Consider the following 27,094-nt stretch of genomic DNA (forward strand, 5'->3'; position numbering starts at 1 on the left):
TTTTTCTGAAAACCTGAAGTCATTCAGTTTGTTTCAAACTGAAGGTAAATCATTTCAGTGATTTACCTCAAGAAATGGTCAAAGGCTACGACAAAAGTTTACTCAGCTACTGAATCTGAATCCATGATTGAAGAATTCAAAATGAAATGGATGAAGACCAGATGATGAGCAAGTGCTTGAAATATTTTCCAGTTCTGTGTTTTGTAATCAAGCACACACCTCCTGGATAAGAGAATAAGGTAATAGTTGATTTGGACAAATATCCCTTCTTATCTTTGAATACACGAGAAAAATTAAACAAAAAAAGAAACAAAACAAAACTCCTGAGCATTCAAATGCATAAAGCATTTGTCTAAATATTTATTGAAGAAAATTGGAATTTATTATTTTTTGTGATTTCGAGATTTCTAACCTATCATTGAAATTCTCTGACTTCTATTAACTAATACTACAATACAGGATAACGATTACTATCCATACGATCCGAAACATGAGTGCATGCTGCCGATTAGATTTATAAATCGAACTCTGAAGGAGTCCCTGACATCTCCGTAACAAGCTCCAAAATAATCACCCGTCGTGCTTTTACTTTGAAGGTCCATCTGAGCGGAAGTAACTTTACTACTTCCTGTTTGACGCAGTTCGTTTTAGTCACGCTGCAAACCAGCTGGATGTCTGTTAGCGTCAGGATGACTGGGGAACATTTGTGCGTATCATAACCGAACAAGACGCGTGGGTCCAGCGGCGGCCCCGGACAGGTGAGTACCGTGACCGGTGTCAGCGGAGCGGACTGGTCGGGCGGACGAGCTACCGGGTGGCGTGGGTGAAAGCTGCGGAGAGGTCGTGACGGTGTTGGTTTGCGGTGACCGCGCACTCCCCTGCGCGCACCCCGATACCCATTAAATAGTTTCTTTAAATTGTAGCCGCAATTTTAGACACAAATGAGGTTGCTGTTTCCTTTTCTTGCCAGTTTGGCTTAAATTTAAATTAAATAAAATAAACGAAGGTTTGTTGAGGTTTTACGCTGAAGGAGTGAAGGAGGCCTGAGCAACACAGTTTCCACTAGTTGCCTGTTCCCGGATGATTTGATGAAGTCTACCTGTTTCCACCTGTTCCGTGTTGTGTTGACCAAGCGCTGACCTTGAGGGTCAAAGTTCATGTTTAAGTTCAACATGGTGAGTGTTGCCATGATATGTCTTAATCCATACTGGTTATTTTTGTGTGTTTTCAGTGCACTGAGGGTCAGCAGACAGGGCAGAGAGGTCAAAGGGCAGCAAGTCTCTTTTTGTTGCATCGACCTGGATCAGATAATCCATGCGAATCAGTTGAAAGCTGGAAAAAATGATGAAAATTGTGATTAATCAGATGCTGTTTTGCACATCAGTTAATTTTTGAAAGAAAATCACCTAACGTACCCAACGCCAAGCTTCTGATGTGTTAGTACAGTATTTACTCTTTTTTTAAAGAATCCGTATAGAATAGATATCTTTGGAGGTTTGGAAGCAAAAGGTAAAACAAATGGATTATTTTTCTATTTTTATCCACCTCATGAATATAAGGCGGATAAAAATTACTAAAAGGCATTAAGATCTTGGGTTCTGGTTTGTGTGTTCTTTTAAGTGTCTGCAGCTAAAGTGAATTCTGCAGCTTCTGTCTAAAGAGAAACACAATCGTCCTGTTGCTTTTGCAGTTGTCGAGAGCAACACACACCTGTTTACTCTGACAGATGGTACACACACAGGGGCGTCTCTGTTGGGGTGTTGGGATACATGTGCAGTTGGTCAGCTGTTGTATTGCCCTTATCTGACGCTGCAAGTTGACTCAGACGTTCTTATTTATTCAGGTGGTTGTTATCTCATAAATCTGCAGAGTTAAATATGCACCTATTTACTCCAGGTTACTAAACCACAACCATTTCTAGTTTTTACTTAAAAACTAATGAAATGATTTCCACGAGACTTTGTGGCGGTGCTGGACAAGAGCTCAGGTTACATCTAGTAATTTTTATAGCACTCACCGATCAGCACTTAGCTTCATTTATCAGGAAGCAATCCATCTGTAACTTGTCCTTAATTTGTATTTTTTTATTTGCATGGTTACAAATTAAGTTTCACATATATAACTAAAAAATGTTCATGAAACTTTATACAAACATCTCTTGGGGAGTTGTTCTTTGGTACTTTTCCTTTTTTTAATTCACTTTTTGGATTTTAGAAATCGTAACTACTTTGTTACAATTATTAACAAGAATTTGCACTTTTCTGTGTAAACATGCAAATAGAATAAAACCAAAACTATTTTTTCTTTCACCAAACCGTCTTCACTTTACGATCCACTGTTGACTTAAGATAGAGAACATGGCTTAAGGTTGTGTTGACCGCTCAAATATTGTTCTTTGACTTATGATTGGAGATTTAAAAAAAATTGATAATAAAAGTCGAGGCCATGAATCCATCCAGCTGTAGTTTGGTTATTAACATTAAGGTTGTCTGAGTTGTTTGTTCATCGGGTTCTTCAATCCTGTTGACAGAAAGGCAGATATTTGTGCTTCCGAGTCATCTGCCCTAAGTGTGCTGCAACAATGAGAAACATGTCTCCTGCTCTTCCTCATTGGGGCGTAGAACTTTTTGATGTCCCTTGCCCCTCCATGCTTGTCCTTTCTCTTTTCAGTCCAGCCACACTCTCCTTTTTCCTCTTGCACTCTCTTAAAGGTTACGCTCATCTTTTTAGCCAGCCGTGGTCCTTTCTCTGTTTTCAACCCCCTCCACCCCCAACTCCAACACAAAAAGGGGAGAGTGACTGTGGTGCTCTGTGGCCAGGTGTTCTCCATTGCTGCCCCGGGCGGTAATCGCAGCAGCCCTCACCCTGCAGCTGCCCTCCCCAGCCTCCCATTGTGCGGCTCTATTGTTCAGCCGCCCACCCCTCGTTGATTCATCGGCCACACAGGGGAAGCCCTTTCAGGCTGAGGGGAGGAGTGTGTGTGCTGGTGTGTGTTGAGTACGCGTGCCGTGGGGAAACTGTGTTGCAGGCATTCGCCCACAGCCGCTCCCCTCCTCCTCCTGCTTCTAGTCGTTGCGCCTCATTGTGAGGCTGCTGCGTTCTGATTGGTGGAGAAGCAACCACTCTAGACGAGGGAATGGCAGACATTGTTGGTCCATCTGTTCTGCTACTCATTGTCCGACTTGGCTGCTTCTGTGGAAAAAAAAAAAGATAAACTTTCGAGGAAACCCACATAGAGAGGACGGAGGCATCTTTCTGGAGGTGGACCTGCAGCCCTGGATGTTACCCGCTCTGGGATGTTCTAGACTTTCCCTCATTGCACCTGCAGTGTTTTACCAAGTCTGACTTTCAAGGATTAAAAAATGTTGAAATGAGCTAACCTGCTTTCATTTCTTCATTGTTCAGACATCTTTTCATGTCAGGTAAGATACAGGTCTCAGTTGTCTGCAAATCTTTTGTAGCTTGTAAACAACTTAAATTTTGTTTTGCTGCGGTTTCCATTTTAAAAGGAAAGTGATACGCTGACCCTGCTACTGCTGCAATAAGTTGCCAGGTTGTTGCATTCTATGTCACTTCCATGCTGGGTTAACTGAGTTAGTGGACTCCCTTCTGTTTGAAAGGCCTGTCCAGGTTATGTTAACAAGTGGCAAAGGTGTAGCCCAGTTTCTGTCTCAGCTGGATCTGAGCTGTATACCAAACCAGTTTCACTGAACTAGACCCCCCCTGAAATTTGAGTTTTCTATTGATCCATGTGGCTGTGAAGCTGATGGTGGTGGTTGGTCAGAGCAGACAGCAGGTGGAGTTATGGGTATTGATATTAGCGTTGGAAAGTGTGTGTTTCTTGTTGTGTATTTATGCTTGCGCTCTTAAATTTGTGTAGATGAGTACGTGTGTGTGTGTGTGCGTGGAGGAGAAGCACTTCTTGTGAATATCACACAACCGATCACACACACTGTATTCACCCTTCATATTAATTTCCCCATCAGAGGAGTCCTTAAGGTGTGTATCTCAGTATTTGTTTCTTCAGTTTTGCCATTTTTACATCTTTAGGGACATTTGAACTTCAACAACTTGTCGAATTTTGGGTGTGGTCGATACACATCAACACAAACTGAGGTTTTGGTAGTGGGGGGGGGGGTGTCCTTTGACACAAATTTGACACAAACTAGTTTTAGCATAAGTTTGGCGCTTGTGCCGGTCATGCAGTGATAAAGCACCAGACAGCCCCCTCCAGTACCAGACACCCCAGACGTCCACCGACCCCCACCACCCGGCAAACCCAAAACCCTCACCAACTGCACACACACGCACACACACCAGTTCCACAAGGCTCCCCCTATACAAAGCGCTATGTTACATATTCATTACTGCCTCCCTGGAAGTTGCTGCTGTTTGAAAGATGCACCCACTGGGACTGGAGGTGGGGAAGCAGCGTGATGCAGTTGGTCCGTTAAGACAAATCCTGATTCGAGCACACGTTAAACACTATATATTCCTGCCATCATACTACTTAGACAAAAATATTTTTTTTTCAAGACTGAAATATCAAATGGCGTTTATGTGACAAGACAAGCTTCCACTGGTTGAAAGCAAGAAGTTCTGAATAGAAGATGTGATTTCTGTCAAAGAAAATTTGTTATTTACAGACCTACCTATTCTCTATTATTTTGTGATTACATGCTCGTTCGTGTGTTGAAATTCTGGAAATTGTCAATTTTTGTACTGATTTAATTTTAGAAAATCCAGTTGCAACCAGTTATATATTCAGTTTCTTCATTTTTTGGATTCAGTTTCAGAGGGTAAAACACATTTTTGCAGTAGCGATTTTGGAATGGATAAACATTTACCACAACAAACCTATTACTGTATTTAAAAATTTGCATTTTGAGTCCGAATTTTGCAGACCCAACAAGTTTTGTATGAGATACAGATAACAATTGTATTTTTATTTCTTTTTACCAGACAACCTGTTGATTTTCAGTTTAGTTTGACTAACCGGAACAAATCTATAATCAATAATAGTTCCAGGGACTGTCTTTTGAACCCACCCCTAAGCGTGGAGCTGCGGTATATTTTATTTATTACACAGGAGAAAATTGTAAATATTATTCTGAATTAGGACTCGACCTGTGTAATTCATGCCGTCCCTGTGGCTCGCCCATGGGGCTGCTGTGTCAAAATACTGTACTATCGATAGTATCAGCATATTAAGTTTAGTAGCTAGTTTGTTCCAGTTAAACCTTATTTACAAAGCAAACCTAGGTTTACGTCATCAATTTGTTTGAGGAGACGTGACGCAAGTCGAAAAACAACATAAGTCAAATTAACTTAATCGGGCTAAACCAAAAATAACCACTCCCAGTTCTTTCCCGTACTTTTTTTTATGAATGTATTTTTCAATAATAGTTGAAGAACACAAATCTCTTTTAAGCTTACAAACAATTAAATTAATTTTTTTTAATATATAACAAAAACATTGACGCCTTGTCTTCAGCCACTTCTTCAGCATTGTCGGGTTGCTATGGGCTAATAATATGTTTATATTATTATTTATTGTACAGTATGTGCTTTTAATGGTTTACTATTGATTGTACAATTCCAGTATTTGGCAGATAGATGTAAAGTGGAGTAAAATCATGTAAAATTTTAATTTTTGCATGCATTTTATTTTAAAACCAATGTATAATTGAACACAGTGTAACAAAAAATTACGTAAGCTGAGGTATATCTCTACTATTATTTTTAGGGATTTGTGTGACATAGTTTGGACTAGACTGAAAACTAGACTAAAACAATTAGTTTTATAGTAATTTTCTGTCTTGAAAACTATATTTTTACATTCACTGCTGTTGGATGAGCGATGATCTGCATCTGTTTGCTTCCTTGATCAGACTGTGATGTCATATCTACACACGTTTCTGCTGGGTGATGTCAGACTTTAGAGAAATTGAACTGGACACATAGAACAGCTGTGTCAGCTCAGACTAGCGGTTAGAGTGTGCATGAAATGTTCCCAGTTGCCCCCACAGCGGTGTGAGTCACCGTGAGGCAGACATTGTGCTCAGGGACACCATCAACGCCCACACCGGTTCATCCTCCTGCAGGTTCTGTCCCCGTCTGAGGGGATGGGGTGAGTTGGCAGTCAGGCACACTTACGCCGGTCCCTCCACCCACATCAGACCTTTTGCAGGACGCCTGTGTGGAAGGCGGGTCGCCGGCTGAATACCCGTTCTTGGCATTTGGAAGGGAGAATGCTTTTCAATAGCTGTAGCTTAGCAACAGTAGCTCAGCCACGTTGCTAGGCAGCTCTTTTCATAATGCACCCCCCACCTCCTCCTTTAAAGTCACTTCCCTTTCCATCATCTGTTTAGTCCAGATAACACGAGCTTGTCGTTTTTTCTTGTTTGTAAGAAGCTGAAGTCCAAACGGGATGAAAGTGCTACAGGCAACGTCAGTGTGAATCCATTTGGAGAAATTCCTAATTTTGTTTCATCTTTCAACAAACAGAAAAGTCTGTTAATCACTGCGAAATAAAAAAACATTTCAATGTTTTTTTATTCCCAACAGATGCTTTCAACCATGTCAGTGAGCATAAATGTCATCCAGATTTAATTTGGTCAAAACACACCAATCTCTTTCCAGAGATGAATTTACTAGTTTCATGATCTCAGATTAACTTTTAAAATGCTCCCAAACCCCCTCTGAGATCAGTTAGATTAGCCTAACCAGATCTCCCTGTATGGGGCACTTTGGTTGTTTTGGTGGCTTCAGCGTTTTAATGAGTGACTCTGCCATCCCATTGTGAAGAAGCATATGGGTCTGAGTTAGCAGGTACGATGTGGAGGGGGATGGGCTGTCTGCCCCAGCGCCAACGGCTTTCTGGCTTTTATTTTTTAAATGGTTCACCCGCCGTCCCCCCTTAAATTAATCTGATGTGACATGGCGCAATAAAAACACACCAGACTTTAAAAAACGCGGGAGTCCATTAATTAAGGTGAGAGGAGGCCCCATCAGCTTTGTGTCAGGCTGTCAGAGGCAGTTTAAACAACAAGTCAGTCATGTCGGCAGAAGAATTAGCATAAGCAAAGATGTGACATCAGACCTTGCTAAAATAAAAATCGTTAATTCTAAATGTTCATCTCACATCTCATGTTCACAATACACAATTAAAATAACTTATCTGTTTCTGTGTAAATATCTCAACACTGGACACCTGTGGCCTATACAGCCTATATATGCGTAAAAAAAATTCTTTTAAAATTTAGTGCAGCTTATATTCAGAGGTAATTAATAGTTAGGAAATTACAGTATTAACACATTTACGTCGCATTATATTGACCATTATCCCCCAGTGAGCGGAACTGCTTTTATTGCCCAGTATTGTCTGTGTCTCATACATCATTCTGCTGTCTGTCCCTTCAAGCACCGATGAGTCGAGCTTCGTAGGGGGGCAGCAGCTGGCCCTGTGTGCTGGATGTCTGTGACAGATCCATGGGCCAGAAGGACCATGAGGAGGCAGGAGCAGGCCACATCCTTGACCTGGTGTTGGATTTGGAGTACCTACATGTAGCGTGGCCAGACCGGCAGGCTGGCGGTGCTGTCGGGCCCCCTGCTATGGAGGAGCAGGGGGAGAGCACTAACAACAGCATCACTGTTGATTCCCCTCCACCAACCGTAGTGGAAGAAAATGCCGGTTCTGATGCAGAGAGCGACCTGGCACCGTCATCAAACACCACCGCTGTCAGCGGTTCCAACCCAAATGAAGGAGAAGAAGGCTTTACTCCAACTAAGAACGCTCACCAACCGCTTTGTAGGACCCAGTGTGTTGACTTGGGTACTGAGGGTCCTCCTGAACCCCCATCCCAGTGTTCTTCAAACCAAGAAGAAGACGCCCCTGTCCACTCCTCACCCAGCTCCCCATGTAACCGTCCACCCGATCCTCCGTCCAATCCCTCCACATCAGAACCAGCGTCTGGGGCCAGTGGGAAGGAATACCAGGCGAAGCTGGAGTTCGCCCTGAAGCTGGGCTACTCTGAAGAGACCGTACGACTGGTGTTGTCCAAGCTCGGCCCCAACACCCTCATCAACGACATACTGGGAGAACTGGTCAAACTGGGCACCAAGTCAGACAGCGAGCAGCCTCCTCGAACTCTAGCCTCCACCTCATCCTCTTCATCCTCCTCTTCCTCTTGCGGATGTTCGGAATTGTTGGACAGCCAGAGGTCAGACTCTCCGTGTCCGTCGGAGACTCTCTGTGACCAGGACAACCTGCGACCAATAGTGGTGGACGGCAGTAATGTAGCGATGAGGTGCGTGGTTTATGGGGTCGGTTTTAAAGTAGACCGTCCTTGATTGGTCTATGGACCTATTTCACATTGTAAATGTTAATTGTTTCTTGATTATCTCTTGCAGCCATGGGAACAAAGAAGTGTTTTCCTGCCAGGGCATCCAGCTGGCTGTAGACTGGTTCCTGGAGCGCGGCCATCATGACATCACAGTGTTTGTGCCCGCATGGAGGAAAGAACAGTCCCGTCCTGATGCCCCGATAACTGGTCAGTACAGGTATATTTTGACACATCCTCATATTCAAGAGCAGAATTTTTCTCAGCCATATCCTAACACCCACACACACAGATCAGGAGATTTTGCGTCGCCTAGAGAAGGAAAAGATCCTGGTCTTCACTCCTTCGCGGCGCGTCCAAGGTCGGCGTGTTGTTTGCTATGACGACCGCTTCATAGTCAAGCTGGCCTATGAGTCAGATGGCATCATCGTCTCCAACGACAACTACAGAGACCTGGCTAATGAAAAGCCAGAGTGGAAGAAATTCATCGATGAGCGGCTGCTCATGTATTCCTTTGTCAATGACAAGTAAGTAGCATGATATGGAAAAAAGAAAAAAAATCTGCACCAGCCTTAAAACTGTCACTGTCCATTAAATCGTAATCACAAAACAGTCTCAACCTGTCCTTTCAATTCCTTCCTGTGTCACAGATTCATGCCCCCAGACGACCCTCTTGGCCGTCACGGCCCCAGCTTAGACAACTTCCTCAGAAAAAGAGCCGTCATGCCTGAGCAGAAGAAACAGCCATGTCCATACGGTGAGAACAATAATACAAAGGAGACTCTGAGATATTTCTTCCTCTTTCACATATTAAAGAACAAACTAATGCTAAAAAATGCAAATCAGACTTTTTACTACACATGTACACCTCGGTTTACGTCGTTTCAAGTTATGTCGTTCTCGATTATACGTTGGTTTTCAGAAGAAAAGCATTTTGCTCGACTTAACATCTGTCTGCCAAAAATATAGTATCTTAAAATCACTTGTAAATCATTATGAGCACATAATATCATGTTATATATTACATAGAATATCATTAGTAGCCCCCGTGACCTGCAATGTGGAAGAACTGGACAAAGACGAGTTCTTCCATATTGCGGGTGACATTTTTTCTGTACTATGTTAAAAAATAAAAATTTGTTCGAGCTTAAAATAAATCCATATTAACCAAATATTGTTGGAAATGCATTCATAAATAAAGTACAGAACTGGGAATTTTTCGGTTAATTTTAAGTTATTTCGACGTGCGTCATTTTTCGCCTTCCGTCACATCTCCAGGAACCAATGAACGATGTAAGTCGAGGCATGTCAGTAAACATTTTAGGGTTGACTTGAATTATTGTGATTCACATGCTGACTAATGTTACACAACGCTTGTTTTGTGCCTCTTTAAATGGATCATGTAGTGAAACGGAGACCTCTTATCTTTTTGCTACAGGAAAGAAATGTACCTACGGCCACAAGTGTAAGTACTACCACCCAGAGAGAGGCGCCCAGCCTCAGCGAGCTGTGGCCGATGAGCTGCGTGCCAGTGCCAAGACCTGTGTCCCAACGAAAGCCCAGGGGGACGCTGGGCTGGTGAAAAGCCACAGTGTTCCTGCTGGGAGCATCGAGGCAAAGAAAAGCGCTCCGAAAAGGCAGTCAGACCCAAGCATCCGAGCTCTGTCCTACAGCGACGCCGAGGAGAAACTTCTCACCAAAGGGAGAACGGAGGTCCAGAAGAGTATGTGTGTCAGCACAACCATGTCCCCCACCCCAGAATGTGGCCCTCCATCCGGTTTTAGTCTTCCACAGGATCAACATTCCAGAGCGGGGACTCCTCACAGTCTACCAGCACCCAACCATGACCTTTACCCTCACTGCGAGTCTCCAGACTTGAGCTACTACTCGGTGACTCGCGCCTACTCTGGCCTGAGCCTCTCGTCCAGACGCAGTCCGGACTGTCGCTTCCCAAACGACACAGACCTCCGTCTGGGCTCCATGGGCTCCACGGGGTCCGAATGCGGGAGCGAAAGCAGCGTGAGCTGCGGCAGCAGCTGCGACTCCTACGGCGAGAGGCCGTGTCCCGGCTGCCCCCCAGACATGCTGCTGGAAGACGGCGTTCATTTCGTTGGTTCCCACAGTCGGCTGTACCCCCATCACGCCCCGTCAAACCACGACCTGTGTGGCGTTCATCCGGCTGATTACACAAACATCCAACACAGCCACTCGTCTAATTCTGGAGTACACAGCTACCACTTGAATCTGACGCGTGGACACCCCCTCCAAGACCCCCCTCCGCCAGAGGCTCCCCCAAAACGCCCTCTTTACCCTTTACCCCCTCATCTCCAGCATCAGTCGCTGGCTGCACGCTCCAGCTGCCCGGGTGACTACCACTCCCTGCCCCAGTCCAACCCCCACACCCCTGGCTCCCCCCTCGGGCGCTGCCTGGCCCCCACACGAGCGGAGAGCGTGTCGGACTCGCACCTGTACGAACACCTGTCATCACACCACCACCACCGGGCCAAAGCTCCGCCCAGCTGGGACGCTTACTACAGACATTCTCCTCTGTCAACGTCCAGGTACGAGCCGTCCGCCTATGACAACCCGCCAGAAGCACGCCAGCCCCCCTGGCACGCCCCCCACTGGTCACAGGAGAGCTACGCCGAGCACCACCCCCCTCACCCGGCACTACACCCGTCCCCAACACATTACTTCAACCACCCGCTGCCTTCATCCCGTTCTTCGCTCCCCCCTCCTCCTCATCCATCCAGCCCCGCTCTCCCCCCATACCCCCCCCACAACGCTCACCTTTCAATGCCCTCACACCCTCCTCCCCCTCCTCCTCCTCCTCCCTCCTACATGCCACAGCACCCAGAATCTCCCGCACACAATCGCTACGGCGACGTGAGGGAGAAGGTGTACGTCAACCTGTGCAACATCTTCCCTTCAGACCTGGTCAGCCGAGTGATGGCCAGGAGCCCCCACATCACGGACCCCCAGCAGCTGGCAGCCGCCATCCTCGCAGAGAAAGCTCAGACAGGTTACTGAGGGATTAAGGGAAACCTAATCCTATATTTGAAGGTATTAGAAGTCATTGTAGGCAATTTTGTGTCAGAACAAACTGGAATTTGCAGTTGGATTTACTTGGAGAACGTAATACTGGAATGCTTTATGCCTTTATTTATTTTGTGGCTTATTATATTTTCACACATCACATGTGGGACTTGTGATAAGTCACATTTGAAAGGCTTTTTTTTTTTTTGGTTCGACAGCCAGATCATAACTTCAGTTTTCATACTTCAGTTTCAACTTCATACCTTACAAATACAGTAATACCTCAAGATTCGCGTTTAATCTGCTTCATGACTGAGCTTGCAAGTCAAAAATATGTGTGTGTAAAGCATGGATGCTTTACACACATAAAAAATGGATGGGATTTTCTTCATCATGACTAGAAAAGAAGTAGTCACACATTTCCGTCAGGTACTCCGTTATCACGTGACAGTTTTCAAGCCACTTTGCAGAAGTCGATGTATTATATTACTCCTTGTGTGTATTGTGCCGCCATTTGTGGGTTTGTTTTCCACTTGGATAAAAGTGGGTGTCAGAGATCATCATCTCGTTCCAAATGACACCAGTGTTTTGGTCAGAGTTGTAGCTGTAGAGATGGGTGACCCTGTCGTGTGTACCTTAGTTTTAGTAAGGGACATCTCTCTTTTTCTCTCTCTCTCTCTCTCTCTCTGGACCTTTATTTTGGGTCGACTCTGGCGTCTGCTACGGACAGGAAATGCGTGGGCGCAGTAAACCCAACATTTATTAATTGTAAATATATTTAACGGCGCCCACTTTCGTCTGTAGCAGATCCCGGCTGAATCCATGCTAAACGGAGAAAACCTTGTTTGATACAAATTGTATCATGAACTAAGTCGCTGATGTTATATACAGTACATGGACTCATTGATCTCGTTCAAACACTCTGGATGTATTGATATATGATGAAGTACGGTGACAAGTTACTTTCCAGTCGAGATGTTCCGACATTTAATGTTGTGGGAATTGCTGTGAGACAATTATTACACAACCAAAGGAGTGGTGTGCCTACTATGTTTAGGTATCACGACTTTGATGTCGGTGTACATGTACCCCCATTTTCCGCAATAACTCGGATGAAGTCATTTCAAATATAACTTGATTTACCAATCAGCTATCCGTTTGGAAACAGAAGTGAACAGGCTTGTTTTTAGTGAGGTTGGGGTCACTTCATTTAAAGGTTTCTTGGTTATCGATTAAGTTATCATTTAAAGGAATGTGCTGTGAAGTTTTATGCCTGAAATAACAGAAAATTGATTTTATATAATAAAAATCAATAAAAACATTTTTTTCTATTAAGATTTAAAATTGAATGGATAGACCCCAACCATGTTCACCAATTAAAAAGAAATTAGAAATGAGTCGGCGCTTTATCCTATGGTGGCCATTTTGAATGCTACGCTACTAACATGCTAGCTTGTTCTTTTTGATATTCTAAGATATTTTTTTTGTTATTTGGCCACATTGTGGCAGCATAAAAAAAAAATACACAAACTATTTCTGAAGCACTTACTTAGCTAATGCTAACATTTCCTAGCATTATTATACCCACCTGTTCCATGCTAGGATGCACTTTTATTTACTGAAATGCTAAACCTTTTAATTAGCATTCGTTATAAACTGTGCTATGTTGTACTTTTGAGATAAATTTAAATGTTTAATTTTGATCAATATATATTTTTTGGGAAGTGATATTGTTATTTTATCAATCAGTAATATATTAGAGTAGCAGCAGGCTAAGATGTATAAAAACTTCAAAATGGCCGCCAAGGAATTAAAGTCTACAGAGTAAACTCGTCCGATAGTTCAGCACAGGTTAACACAGGAAGCTTACTGGTGTGTTTCCTGTCCAACGTCGTCCCATTATACAGGTGACGACAAACTGTTCGATAACACATGCTGTTGCTGAGAGAACCTTTGTGTGTATTGAAGAAGCGCCTTCTCTCTGGCCTCCTGGCACCGTGTGTCAGCGTGGCCCCTGAGCGTGGGCCCAAAGTAATGCCTCTTCATGGCATTGTGCTTATGACACATCCAATACTCTGAACTATGTTCAGCGAACTGTTATGCATGTTTTGATTTGTTCTGTTTCTGCATGTTATGCTTAATTATTGTTTTGTACATAGCCGTTTCATGATGCTAGCTGTTAAATTAGCTACAGGATTATTTATACAAAACTCGCTTGTTTTTCTGCTCCTTAATGTTTTATTGAGTGTATTAGTGTTGATTTCACAACAAGGCCCTCCTGTGACATTTAATATAAAGTCTAATAGGATTGTTATCTGATTCTATGCTTGATCATTCAGCATGTTTGTAAAAGAATCCCACATTTCATAAAAAGAATTGCTTTACTAGTGCATCCAGACAGTGAAAATGGAAACCATAAAGATACCTTTACTTGTGTTGTAGATATTATACTGCTTACAGACCAGTACACTCCATCTATTGAGAGCCCTGTTTTATATTTGCATTTTGCCAGTAGAATAATAGAGAAGCTAATGTAATATCAACCTGTATCTGTGTTTGTTCATTAAACAAAGTATTGCTGTAAAACCTGTGGGGTCTGTTGACTTGAAAACTTTTTTGATGTTCAGACCAAAAATCGTTTAAAAAAATATTTATTGCAAGAGTTACCAATAGTGTGTAGATTTTATGAAGTTCCACCTTTTAATTAAAAGCTTGATGAATGGGATTTTAAGTAAGGTTGTCTTCTAAGGGTTAATGACCTCAGCCCTGAGTGTGCCAGTGATCTGATGCAGAGAATTTAAAACACCCCACAAGTCAATGCTGACTCTAATCCCTTTCATAATCTGCAGGACGACCTAAAGATCAGTAGAGCGAAGCTCACGGAGTCAGATAACCAATCAGAAAGCTGCATTGATTAGCCAAATTTATTTATCTTCAATATTTTAAGAATTAGTTCACTGTTAAATAATTCCAAAGTTTCAGATTTTGCATTTGAATATTTCAGTGTTTTATTTGTTTTGCAGTTTTCCAAGAGGGACCCCAAGGGATTTTTAGAAGAAAAAATTTTTTTTTAACCAAAAACACTCAGAAAAGATTTAAATAAACCTGTAAGTCACAGACCTTCAGACCAAAGACATATGCTCAAAATTTAAAACTTTTATTTATGAACCAATGAAGTGACAGAAAACATCTGTGCTATTTTAATGAATGCTAACATGAACATAAAGACAGAAGTAAACGGCCAAACATGACAGCTGGTGTTGGAGAAGCATCATCAGCCACTGACTTCATTGGAGGGGACAGGCGCGCTAGGAACATTCTGTTGTGGAGAAAAAAATGTCGGCTAAACAGTGCCTTACAGCTTGAACATGGGCTGGGGGTGTTTGGGGGCTGTCGCTAGGAGTTTTCCCCTCCAATGAAGGTGGCTAGTATAATGACGCTGTTGGTTTGGAGTCTTTGAACAAAATAGAACAAATATCCTTTTTGTTTCCTTTCACCTGCTGGAGCAAACATTATAAACACACTGAAGGAAACAAAAGGCTGTTTAAATGTGTCTGGCACCAACTTACAACAGCACTCAAGCATTGAACAAGTAATACCTTAAACAGTATTTATTGCTAATAAAAAAAAAAAGGAAACTTAATTTATTTCAAAAGTAATCCACCCTTTGACATATTTGTCCCCCACAAAGCTTTGATGTCTGAGCACAAACGATATCAGATTAGAATTTATGAATTTAGGGGATGAAATTGGCTTCCCCGTTTCATTTTGGAGGATCTGATCACGTAGAAGTCCCTGCAAGTTAACCCTTAAAGTGAAACTCTGAAGTCCAGTTTCACAGACTTCCTCCAGGGTGTGGTTGCTGAGAAAACTGGACTCAATACATCTCCATTCTGATTTACTAAACATTGTTTAACAAGTAAAACAAAGCTTGAGATACTTTCCAGGAACAAATCTGAAAAATCTGAGCAAAGGCAGAAGCAGAGAAACCCTTGTGTGAATGTAAAACCCCCCCCAAAAACTTCACCCAATTCTAGACTCTTCATATCCTCTTAACGACAAAGCTCGAACTGTAGCCTGTCCAGCAGTGCTACCCAATAAGATCAGGAATTTGTAATTTGAAAGGTGAAAGAAGGAAGGACGGAGCATCCGAATTGTTTGTCGCTCACCACTGCTAACATTACTGAGGTAGATGTTTGTCTCAATTTGAGGACAGATGTTTTTCATAAGCTCTCCAGCCAGCTCCTTTGTGAGCTGGTAGGCAGAGTAAACCATCTAAGGTGACTAGAAAATGACAACCAGGGCTGCACATTTAGTGGTCAGGCCACTGCTAACACTTGTTAGCTCGAGGGCGTTAATTCAGTGCATGCTAACCAATCAACACTGCATGCAAAAAACAATGCTTTCCCTTTGTTACTGTTGCTACATACAACTAATCAAGTGAGGGGGCTCTTTACCCGAATGTGGGTGATTTGCTTCACATAAAATCCGATAATACTGCTACTTTTGATATTCACCTTGAAATTAAACTATTACAATACTGTCATTTTTACAGAAACGTAATATTCATTTATGAATTGCACAAAGGAAAATGTCGGCGGCTCAGCTCTCTAATGACTCGGATGCTAACAGAAATAGCATGGCTAATTTGTAAAATATGTTAAAGAATATAATACAACAACGCTTTGAACTGAAATGAAAATTCTAACTTCACCTCAAACTCCAGTCCTTTAACCAGGAAATCTTGCATCGATGTGTTTCACAGGCAACTTAAGACAAGGGCTTTGTTCCAACGTGTCAAGTGAATAAAAAAATAACTCTGCCGACAAAAAAAGAAAGAAAAGTAATAGAATCATGCTGAACCTTTTGCATGTAAGTCTTCAAGCAAAATGAAGGGGGAAAAAGCTTTCTATGGCCATGTTTGTTCAAAAAAAAAAAAAAACTTTGGCAGTTTTTGGAAAAGGACGTATTGAGATTGTGGACACGGCGGCATCTGTTGTCCCTGAAAACCGAGCGGCCGCTGAGGAGAAAGTTCAGGAGGGGACTGAGGAACCGAGGAGCCGCTCTCACATCGACTCGAACTCGTCGATGCGCTGCTTCGTGTTGCCCTGTCGGATCTGGCGCAGTGTTTTGTATTTGTCTCGGCCAGCTTTCACATTCTCGGCGTGTAGCACGTCGTTCTGCGTCTTCTTGGTGTTGTCTCTGGCCTGGGCCAACTCAGAACTTAATGACTGTGGGATGAAAGAGAAGGAACGGTAAGGGAGTGAGGAAATAAGGGAAAATACGAGGATACGAACCAGAAAAGCAAAGAAAAGAAGCAAGAGAACCCTCACCTGAAGCTCCGCCCCCCCCCCAGCTCTCACCTGCAGCTGCTGTTTGACCTTGTCGTTCTTCTGGGCTTCGGTCACGCGAGCCTCCTCGCTGCGGAGGTCGAGCTGGCTCACGCCCTCATTGGAGAGCTCGGCGCTGGCCTCCGCGTGGTTCTCGTCCTGCTCGTCGTGTTCGTTCTCGGCGTTGCCGCACAAAGGCGCCGACACCACCATCATGGAGCTCTTCAGCTCCTCCTTGGCCTTCTCCAGGTCATCCTGGGCCGACAGGGCCTGGGAGGAAGGGTGTGAAGACGGGGGCGTTAAGGCAAGGATACACCGGATGCTGGATCTGAAGTGAAAGCTGTAGGAGGGGAATCCTTTACCTTCTGCTGCCAGGCTACGGCCTCGTCGTCTTTCTTTTTCTTGGCTTCTTCCAGGAGAGCGATCTTGGCTGTGAACTCGGCGAGCTCAGACGCCTGCAATGAAAAACATCGTTTAAATACAAATAAAAGTGCTCAGACTTTAACATTCATTCCACAATCGAACAAACAATATGTGATGGTCTGTATTTGCTCACCAGTTGTTCCTGGTTCTTCTGCTGGTCCGCAGCCTGGCTGGCCAGTTCCGCCCGGGCGTCCTCAGCGGCCTGCCTTTCCTTCGCCAGCCTCTCGGCCTCCTCCCTCGCCCTCTGCTTCTCCTGCTCCAGCTCCATGGCGATGAGACACTGCTCCTCAAGCTCTGTGGGAAATAAACACATTTTACGTGTTATTTCAACATCAGGAACCAAGACGAGTGAACAAATGGATGGATTAAAAGAAAAAGGCTACCTTTCTGAGCTCTCATTGTCTGCTCTTCAATCCGTCTCAGCCTCTCAATGAGTTCGTCTTTCTCGCGCTCGAGCCTCTCCTTCTCCTTCTCTGCATACTCACGCCGCTTCTTCTCCTTCTCCAGTTGAGCCCTGAAGTTTTGCAAAATCAGATTAGTCCAGGATATTGTTTGCTAGAATCTATTCTATGAGACAAAACAAATAAAACGTAAAACAGGACCACTTTTAACCGAGTAACTGACATGGTAAGAGGCAACAGCGCCATCCAGTGCTATTAATAAGATTTCAGTTGACTTTAACGATACAAATACTTTACAATCTACTTTGAACACATTTAATGTTTTAAGTTATTTTCCAGAGGGTTTTGACCTCTGACCTGAGAACATACCTCTCCATATGTTTGTGCTGCTTCTCCTCTCTGGCTTGAGCCTTCATCTGCTGCACCTCGATGGTGTCAGGCTTCCGCCTCCTCATGTACAGCTCGTGGTTTCCCATACATAATGCCAGGATGCGTTTGCTGATGCGCAGTCGTGGGGCGTAAAACATGAAGTCCTACATTGTTGTTTTTTGTTTTTTTTTTTGAAGGTGGGATGCAAATACATATTTTTTAGTTTGAAGGACAAACGTTCAGAAAACAGTAAAAGCTTTTATACACCTGAGGAAATAAGACACTCACAGGTGCTTTCTTGTCAATAGGTTTGATGACAAACTTCTTATCATTGAAAGAGATGTTTCGAATCTCACTCCAGGGGAAGCCGATCTTTGGCGTCAACCTGAAAAAACACGTTCAAAATTACTTAACAAGTTACACAGAATGATTTTAAACATTTAACCTGCATTAAAATGACTCTGTTTTGAAAAAGAAATAGAAAGGATAAAAGAAAGGCAGCTGTGACACAACCGGATAGGAAGGGAAATGCAGTTTTAAATCAAATCTCTCCATCAAAGGTGCTTTAACCAAGTTATGCTAACATTGCTTTACTGTCAGGCTTTGGTGTGTGTTTCCCTTACTTATTGTCGTGTTCGTAGATGTTGAGACCGAGGGCATCCACGCCCAGCCACAGCTGCGTGCCCTTCTTGTTTTTGATCTCGAAGTAGTTGACTCCATACATCTCCAGATCCTGGGCGAGTTTAAGATATTCCATCATCGAGTCTTCTCTAAAGAGGAGAAAAAGCAGCAGTTGTTACGAGATCAAACCTGATCTACACGTATGGAAACCATATTTTTCATTTTAGACACAAATGCAAGTCTTAATCATAACATCAGTTCGCACATCCACACACTTCATTGGAGGAATTTGACCTGTCTGATACGTACCGGAGCATTCCTCTATGCTCTTCATGCCAAGTCTGTATCCTGTCCTCCCACTGCCCCTTGGTCAGCGTGTGTTGTTCTACAACTCTACACAAAGACAAAATGACTTCACCTGAAGGAATGCTGAGCAGCACAGAATTGTTCTTTTGAAATGATATATAGAGTGTGTCGTTACCTCTGTGGCAGCAGTCTCTCGTGGGAGAGGTACTCCGATTTGAACAGATCTCTGTTGTAGTCTCCATACTTGGCCTGGACGGCGTACGACGCTAACAGCACAGCGCTCTCTGGGGGGCAGTAGCTCTCATCGTTCAGGATGGCCTCCTTCACCTGAACAGGAGTCAACATTCACTTCATTCAACACCTCCACCTACTTTTGACCTAAAAAAAATTGTCCCACTAGAAGTGTGTGGTGGTGGCCCCGTGGGCTGCTGGTTTTACAATTCTTCCCTCAACATTTCTTTGATAAGAAATAAAACCAAACACACTGTTTATCAGGAGGGTTTTATTTCTTATTAACTTTTAATGCTAAACTAATTCAGCAATGCTGCCCAGAGTTGTCAACTACTCGTACAAAACTGAAGTTAGTCCTGATATCTAAGCCTAAATGGTGATACAGTGGTACCTCTACTTACGAAATTGTTTCTGGAAGAAGTTACGCAAGTAGAAAATTGCATAAGTGGAGATGTTTTTCCATGGAAATGTCCTAATCCATTTCCAAGCCCCAAAAAATTCCGACATCAATGTTTTATAAAGCATAAAAATGCATCAAAACATGTACCAAATACATGTTACGATTATTGCACAATAAATCCGAGTTGTGGATAATGTAAAAAAACAAAGAATAAAGAATAAAAATGGTCATTTACATTTTAACTGCAGTCCCCATCGTTTTTTGCCCTCTTTGTTTCATGCGCTCCTGCCTCACAATGCCGAACAACAGAGTGAATTCCAGTCCTCCTTTTAAACTTCTCCAACCACCCACGCGATGCCTTAAAATTCCTTTTGTTTTAATAACGTGGCGATTGTAGATGAATTTTGGCCATATTCTTTGGCGAGATCAACCAAACGCATCCCTTTCTCACGCTTTTCTATTATCTCTTGCTTTGTTTGTATGGACAGAAAACTTTTCTTCATCTTTTCTTTTCCTCCGATCTAGAGCCACACAAGTGGAGTGGCATTCCTCTTAGCCAATGGGATGCCAGGAAGATACTAGGTAATAGTAAATGGCAGAGCAGCTTTGAGAATGTTGCATTCAGGAACCTTTAGAGCTGCGAGTATCAGCCGATACTGTGTTTTTACCTTACGTAACTCGAAATTTCTTTCGTAACTAGAGGCAATATTTTCCTGCTGAGAAATTTCATAAGTAGAAAATTTCGTAAGTAGAGACATTCGTAAGTAGAGGTACCACTGTACTGATTTTCACACCTGTTCATGCACATTTTCTCTTTCCTGAATGCCAACAACAGAAAAGTTTTACACTTCACTGGAGGTAAAAAAAAAAGAAAGATGTGGATGTCTTGCTACCTGTAAGAAAAAGAGTCTCTGGGTGATCTCCTGAATCAGCTCCACTGAGACATCCTCGGGGAAGAACTTGACTCTGAACTTAAACTGGAAGGGGTTCTCTTTCTTCACATCCTGCTGAGTCACCTGGATGATACAGATAACATCATAAACCTCCAGATAACAACATATCATTCTGACAGCCCAACAGAGGGGTACCTGGTCTTGCCTTCAGGGCCTCAACGTATCTGGACATGAATGAACACACATTCAAACAGACTTATAGAGCATGAGTACAAATTTTGTTCTTGCTTAGTCACACAGACACACTTTAACAGCAGGGGTGTTGAGGCTGCACAGCATGCTGGTCTGACTGAGCGAGGAGTCCTATTAGAGGAGAACCTAAGACACAGCAGGGAAATCCCAGACAAACAACAGGCCACACACACATCTGAAGGTGGCAAAAGAGACGTACCGACAGAGTTACCAGCAGGAGGCTGAGATGAGGACTGACCTTTTTGTTGAGTTTGAGCCAGGTGATGTAGCCTTTACTGTCCACATACTGGAGGCCGAAGAACCAGGCCTCCCGCAGTCCCACCGTCTTCATCACCTTCAAAGCCAGCAGCATTTTTATCATTATTTGTGTTTTTAAACTTACACACTCATGACCTGACAATCTATCACAGAAGCAATTATGACAGGTCATCCTGGACCTTTTGATTTTGTTACGGTGGTTTATTTAAATGATGATCTTACTAAACAAGTTTTGGGTTCTTGGATTTAGTTTCTAGGGAAGGCAAACAATTTGAAGACTGTCACAGTTTTGGTAAGAGATCTACCACCCATGCTCACCTGGTCAAAAAGCTGTCTTCCTGTGGTATTAGGCTGGATGGAAAATTCTAGCTCCGCATCCATGGTGGTCACGCGGACGTTGAGCTAAAAGTTAAACACAAAATTAATTTTGGAAAAGTAGAAAATGCCTGATCAGAACAAAAGGCACATAAATTCCAGATTCAGGCACTCAAAATGGTTTTAAAAACAGTAAAAAGCCTTTATTTCAAAGTCATAAAAACAACGTGTTTCACTTTTGTTGATTTTTGTTAGTTTTCCCGTTCTACACTTGATCAGACTGAGCAAACCCCACCTTTCCAGGCAGCCTGCGACGCAGGCCCCCACACTGGGGTGTTGCAGGGGATGAAGCCGTCATTGGCTGTTCTCTGGCAGCAGCGGAGTGGGACTGACCTCAGAGGTTTCTGACATCCTTCCTACCACACCTACGCATTCACCGACTAGTTTGGTGACTTCGTAGTGGTTAACAACGTGAGAAGAGCGAGGCGGGAGGAAGTGCAGAACAGAGAGGAAGGTGAGATCCAAAGTGCAAAAGCAAAAAGTTGCATAAGAATGCAAAAAACAGACAGAAAGAGCAGGGAAGGCAGAGCACAAGAGATGATCTGGAGTATATTCTTCTAAATTACAGTGTGTCTACAAACATGAAGAAGAAGAGCAAAAGCAGAAGGGCCGCAAAGAGAACAAACTGCGGAAAATAACCTCCTTTTCCTGACAGCAATTATACACAAAACCTCAGGAACGCTTATTTAGCATTGCACTCCCTCCCCTCTGAAGATCTATTTGTCGTCTCCCTGCCTCCATCCCTCGTTCTCCCAACATCCTTGCAATGAATAATCTATGAAACTTGTTTCTATACAGCAAGTTGCTGGACTCCAGTGCCACACGAAGCTCAGACCACAATGCATTGCCCTCTCATTAATTACCCATGAAAACTTTCTCTACACTACAGCCATCTCACATGAATGCCGCTGCATTGCCCACACTAAAATGATTAACCATCCATTTATTTAAGTTCATGTGTGACTTAATATAATCTATAGAATATTTTGCTTCAGCCAGTCGGTTTTTTAGATGCTTCTACTTGTGGATTTGTGTCAATGAAATTGTGAAACACTATTCAACAAAAATACAGAAGTTATTGTAAGACAAGGTCACCGACTTAATAACCAACAGCAACCAGCTTTTGGTGACCCTGCACAATAATACATAATAAAACACTCAACAAAAGGAACTGCAGCAAAATGAGCGTTTAGGAAGCGGTAAGTTCACAACTCCACCCTCTGTTCCAGCAGACAGAAAACACACTGCAGCTCTTTGTTACTGTGTGAAGAATATTATAGCCACTGCAGGACAACAAGTTTATGTTATAAAGCAGACTCCAGTTTCTGATTAAGAAGTCTCAATCTTTTCAGCTATAGCATGGAAGACGTGATCATAACTAATTTTTAGAAGCGATCTTCAATTAGCTCCAACACAAGTGTTTAAAAAGCTGCCTGAAGCCTCTGAGAAGGAAAAAAAAACACATGGGAGGTAAAAGGCAGATGAATTAAGTTGGTGTTGGTTTCTAGAGGAGCTGCCTCCTTGACCCCCTGAGACAGGAACACTTATGAAGAACCCAGAGCAGAGCTGTGGTTTCCAAGTGACCGGCCTTGAATGTCCCGTCTCCTGTGTTTGCGTGGGGGCCTGCCATTGTGTGTCTCTGCCAAAACGCAGTCAACACAGAGGGAGGAACGGTGGAATCCTGCATGGAGCAGACGGTCCGTTAATCCTCTCTCCTGCAGATAGGAGGGGGAGGAGAAGAGGGGTAGCTGCATGCCGCGGCTTTGACACGGATAATTACGCACTCTTGACGACTGAGAAGACTTCTGCAAGCCTGTCCTTAACTGACAAACACTGTCTAATACAATGCTTTTGAAATGGACCACAATAACTACAACTATGCTTTAATACTGACATTCACGCCATGTCATCGTCTCCACTCATGGGTTACGTCTTTTGCCCTTGTCAAGGCGCCGTCTCCCTTTGTATTACTCAGTACCAAAAGAAACACTCTGGATACACAACCTGTGTTTTATGGCCTTTTGATGTCTCATTAATTCTCTTGTTCATGTAAAAGAACGTGGGACAATTCCACAATGAGATTTCGCACACAAATATACACTAATTTCAGATGCATCAGCGAGACCTTCCTTTACAGTAACAAACACTGTGGCTGTAATTCATTCTGTTGGATTAAAATACAGACACCAAGTCTACATTTTCTGAAGACTGCAACAAAAGAATGCACAACCTCCGTCTGTGCGGCGTCACTAAAGCTTTAACTTGACGAGCAGTTGAACAAATAATGGAAACAAAGATGAGGTCAATCAATCAATAAGTTGTTTCCGTTTTTTTCCTTCTTTGCACGTTGGGACGTCTCTAAATCCCCCTCTCCGTTTCAGTTGTGAAGAGGAGTTCTCGCTCAGACGGGTTCCTTGTTAAACGTGCACCTGTTTAGTTATTTTAAGCTGATAATAGGAGCTTTGCTGAGAGAGGTCCTGAGGGACGCACACACTTAAATCAGTGGAGCTGCTAATCTGGCCTGCTAGACTCTAAGCAGCTGTCTGTCCCTCTGATTAACATCCCTGTGGCAAAGCAGGAATGAAAGGAGGCGTGACGGTACAGGAAGAATCACCTTTACCTAGACCTGCAAACATTCAGCCTTTGAGGTGGGAGGGGGAACTATGGTGTACTGTATATCCTTTGCACAAGAGGCAGAAGAAAAGACCCGCCCTTGGTTAGAGCCTGTCATTCAGACAGGACCTGTATAGTTTCCTGCTTAAATGTATGTCCTGAACGCCCTAACAAATTCCCATGTATCCCAATTTCCTATTTCAGGTTCATTAATCTGACTTGTTGCAAATCATTTAATATTTGCCGCCATATTTCCAGAGAGACAGGATGTTGACACAGACAGGCCCCCCTGATGTACATGGTAGGCCACGTTTCCACCAAACAGGAAAACAGTCGCAAGCTAGGAAGCCAGTGAGTACCATCTTCCTGTGGGGCGCTATAACCTTCTGCCCCCACCCCCCCGGGCTGGAGAGAGCCCTAAACAGGATAGGTGAAATGTGATGACAGGACATCTGAGCAGCACATATGGTACACAAGATGTAAGAATCACTGTTAAAAAAAACATCAGTTTTAAAGTTAAATTAGTCGGAAACATCAAGACTACATCTTCGCTGGCACGGAGAGATTATATAGTATGATAAACTAAGAAAACACTACAAAAATATATAAAGCAATATATTTTATCTTTTTGGGTGCAACTTTTTTTTTGTAATTTCATAAACCTCCCCACCCGCAGACACACAAATGCCCCCCTGCCCATAGAGCTAAACAGAGGATGTGCTTCATTAGCAGCCTGTCGTTCCTAAGTCCTCTCAAAGTTCATGATGTGATCTTTAGCAGCCTGACTTTGAAATCTTTCCATGACAGAAACTCTAAATAAACATCCTTAAAAACTGAAACATTTATTTCTTATTCTTATTTGGTTCCTTCCACAATTGCTTTTTTATCCTGTTTGCTACAGAGAATGATTGCATTTTTAAAAAATTATAATTTCATCCTATAAACTCTTGAATGAGATGGGGCTGCTGTTAACGGATAAGCTTGAAGGCGTTGAAAAACAAGCCAAAATATGGAGGAAGTAATCATCCAGTCATAGAAAAGTGCTGAATTTTATTTAAGACTCTGTCGAAGTTTAGCCACTACATGTTCACATTTAATTTGTCCTGCTGCCAACTTAAAGAAAAGTCTGACATCCAATTAGAAATTGATTAATGGGCTTAGAGTAACAAGTTTTCGACGTAAATCTACATAAAAAATAAAGTGTCACAAAAATTCAGCCTGACAACAGTGGGATGGCCATGAAGGGGCCGCATCAAATTGGTTCCATTTTAGCATTTCTCCCATCCCGACACAGACATTCTCTCCACCCTTGAAGCAACAATGGCGACAGTGTCTGAGTCTCATTGTCTGTGGGCCAGGATGTTCACTTCACACTGCGGCTGCTGTTTTCTTGGAAGTAAAATATGAAGAGCAGCAGCAGCAGCTCTGGGGATAAAATGTCAACCCCTCACAACGCACAAATGTAGCAGCGCATGCGCAGCATGATGAAGACCAGGAGCAGTCCTTCAGAGCCAAGCAGACATGGCAGAAACAAAGCAACTTTTATCATTGGTGTCCATCACATCCGAAGCTTCTTTAACTCTTACCGGTTTCGGCATTTTGGTTTCCTCTCCTCACACCCGACAACTAAGAGGATCGATCCGTCACAGGACGGCGACAAGACCTGGATCACAGGGCCTGAAAGCAGAAGGGACAATTTTACTTGAAGGCACACTTTATACAATAGTGAAAAAAAAACAAATCGGAGTAACCCGTTTCACTTATGTTCATGCATTTTGTCCATAATGATTGTACAATCTTTATCAAATTGTCATTATTTGAAATGCAAATCTTTGACAGCAATATCCATATTCTACAATAATGGTAAATAAAGAAAGGATTACAAGATACTGTTAAATAACTAATGTTGAGTTAACTCACAACTTAACAGTTTGCTAGTCATTTACATCTGAGCCAAATAACTTTGTTGAAAAGTATGCATATCACAATTACTTTTGTAAATGACATTCTTACATGGAATTTAAATACAATTAAAATATTCTAAATAAAAAATAATTCGTGCGTTTTATGGCATTTTTGATGTCTTAATAGATAAATATGAAGAGCAACACGCCACAAAACACAGAACGAATACTAACCCAACCCTTACTGATTCCCGACGCGGGTTTTTGGTAGTTCCAAAAAATAAAAAATATAAAAAATTAAATAAAATAAACCTTTTCCAAAAACGTGTCCGAGTCAAGAACCGGTGAAGGTCTGAGCCTCTCAGGGAGAAGCCATGCCCACTTGTAGCTTCTATATTCCGGTCCGTTTCCCCGCCGAGAGTTCGCTTCCGTTACGTAGCAACTTCGAAACAATTCAGTTAAATGCTAGACATTTTTATCACCCCCGAAAATATTAGTAATGGTATAAAAAAAAACGGAGTAATACACATGTGTGTGTCAAAACGCCCTTTTCTCCCTCCGAGTTTCACTCGCTAGCAAACCAACGTTAGCCATCATAACTCCTCATGTCAAAACGTTCCGCAATAAATCCAAGCCGGCTGACACTACTGAAGTATATATAAACTAGTAAAAGTAGTCCGGCTGGCGGAGGGATAATTATTTAACTCATTTGTCTGAAGTTATAAACCCACATTTTGGCTCCATGAACGTCATTATATTATATTTGTCACCAAAGTCAAAGATATCATAAAATTTTGAGTCAACATTGGGTAAAGTGAATAATTTAGAAGCAGTCGAAATTGCTGTCGTCAGGTATAAATCACGAATTGGTCGAACACGAGGGGTATCCGCTATTGCATCAAAGTTGAAGTGAAGCTCATCTTTAACGAGGGGTAACTCACCAGGGGATGAATTATATCTTTGTAATGATGGGACAGGCTGATACCGTCAAATGAAACTGATATACACGATTTAAAAAAAACAAACTTCTGGGTTCGCGTTCCTTATATCTACGTTTTTAACCAAAGAAATTCCCGCAGACATCAAAATACGCTGAAGTCTTATCAACCATAAGGCGATTTTGGGCGCAAGCGTGGAGCTAGACGGTATAAAATAGTCCTGCTTCCGGTCCCGGCTATTAAAATAAGGGTCTCATACAGAGTCGGAGAAAATGTGTGGGAAAACTTGAAATATCAAAGTCTCAACATTAAATAATAACTAGTAAGAAAAAAACAAATTATTATGGGGCTGTAAGAGTATATTGAACCACAGTGCAGTTCCATTGCTAACATGTCTAAATG

General features: G+C 42.7%; 2 protein-coding genes across 6 annotated transcripts; one reads left to right on the forward strand and one right to left on the reverse strand.

Moving 5' to 3' along the window:
- Positions 1-636: 636 nt before the first annotated feature.
- LOC137591316 (probable ribonuclease ZC3H12C) lies at positions 637-13,990 on the forward strand. Of its 2 annotated transcripts, none has more exons than XM_068309235.1 (6): positions 637-758; positions 7,424-8,309; positions 8,413-8,552; positions 8,635-8,869; positions 8,993-9,099; positions 9,781-13,990. In XM_068309235.1, the coding sequence occupies exons 2-6, from the start codon at positions 7,492-7,494 to the stop codon at positions 11,370-11,372; spliced, it is 2,892 nt and encodes a 963-aa protein (XP_068165336.1). In that variant the 5' UTR covers positions 637-758; positions 7,424-7,491; the 3' UTR covers positions 11,373-13,990. The 2 variants fall into 2 exon arrangements, with proteins under 2 accessions (XP_068165336.1, XP_068165337.1); XM_068309236.1 differs by lacking the exon at positions 637-758 and adding an exon at positions 3,282-3,422.
- A 529-nt stretch (positions 13,991-14,519) lies between these two features.
- LOC137591459 (radixin-like) lies at positions 14,520-26,854 on the reverse strand. 4 transcript variants are annotated; one of them, XM_068309471.1, is made up of 15 exons: positions 26,696-26,854; positions 25,437-25,527; positions 21,181-21,264; positions 20,843-20,938; positions 20,353-20,475; positions 19,004-19,155; positions 18,832-18,915; positions 18,525-18,671; positions 18,190-18,286; positions 17,902-18,065; positions 17,515-17,645; positions 17,265-17,425; positions 17,071-17,163; positions 16,742-16,978; positions 14,520-16,609 (listed from the first exon to the last, which is right to left on the reverse strand). In XM_068309471.1, the coding sequence occupies exons 2-15, from the start codon at positions 25,446-25,448 to the stop codon at positions 16,445-16,447; spliced, it is 1,746 nt and encodes a 581-aa protein (XP_068165572.1). In that variant the 5' UTR covers positions 25,449-25,527; positions 26,696-26,854; the 3' UTR covers positions 14,520-16,444. The 4 variants fall into 4 exon arrangements, with proteins under 4 accessions (XP_068165572.1, XP_068165569.1, XP_068165571.1 ...); XM_068309468.1 differs by having other exon boundaries at positions 14,520-16,978; XM_068309470.1 differs by lacking the exon at positions 26,696-26,854 and adding an exon at positions 26,067-26,381 and having other exon boundaries at positions 14,520-16,978.
- Between the last annotated feature and the right edge of the window lie 240 nt (positions 26,855-27,094).

Source organism: Antennarius striatus, chromosome 24, assembly GCF_040054535.1.
Source record: "Antennarius striatus isolate MH-2024 chromosome 24, ASM4005453v1, whole genome shotgun sequence".
Taxonomy (NCBI): Eukaryota; Metazoa; Chordata; class Actinopteri; order Lophiiformes; family Antennariidae; genus Antennarius; species Antennarius striatus.

Coding starts and splice junctions, on each gene's coding strand:
- LOC137591316 (XM_068309235.1), top strand. CDS start 7,492: ATGGGCCAGAAGGACCATGAGGAGGCAGGAGCAGGCCACATCCTTGAC. Junction 8,310..8,412: donor GGCAGTAATGTAGCGATGAG/GTGCGTGGTTTA, acceptor TATCTCTTGCAG/CCATGGGAACAAAGAAGTGT. Junction 8,870..8,992: donor TATTCCTTTGTCAATGACAA/GTAAGTAGCATG, acceptor CCTGTGTCACAG/ATTCATGCCCCCAGACGACC.
- LOC137591459 (XM_068309468.1), bottom strand. Junction 20,476..20,842: donor GGCTCAAACTCAACAAAAAG/GTCAGTCCTCAT, acceptor TGTATCATCCAG/GTGACTCAGCAGGATGTGAA. Junction 18,287..18,524: donor ATCTACGAACACGACAATAA/GTAAGGGAAACA, acceptor GTGTTTTTTCAG/GTTGACGCCAAAGATCGGCT.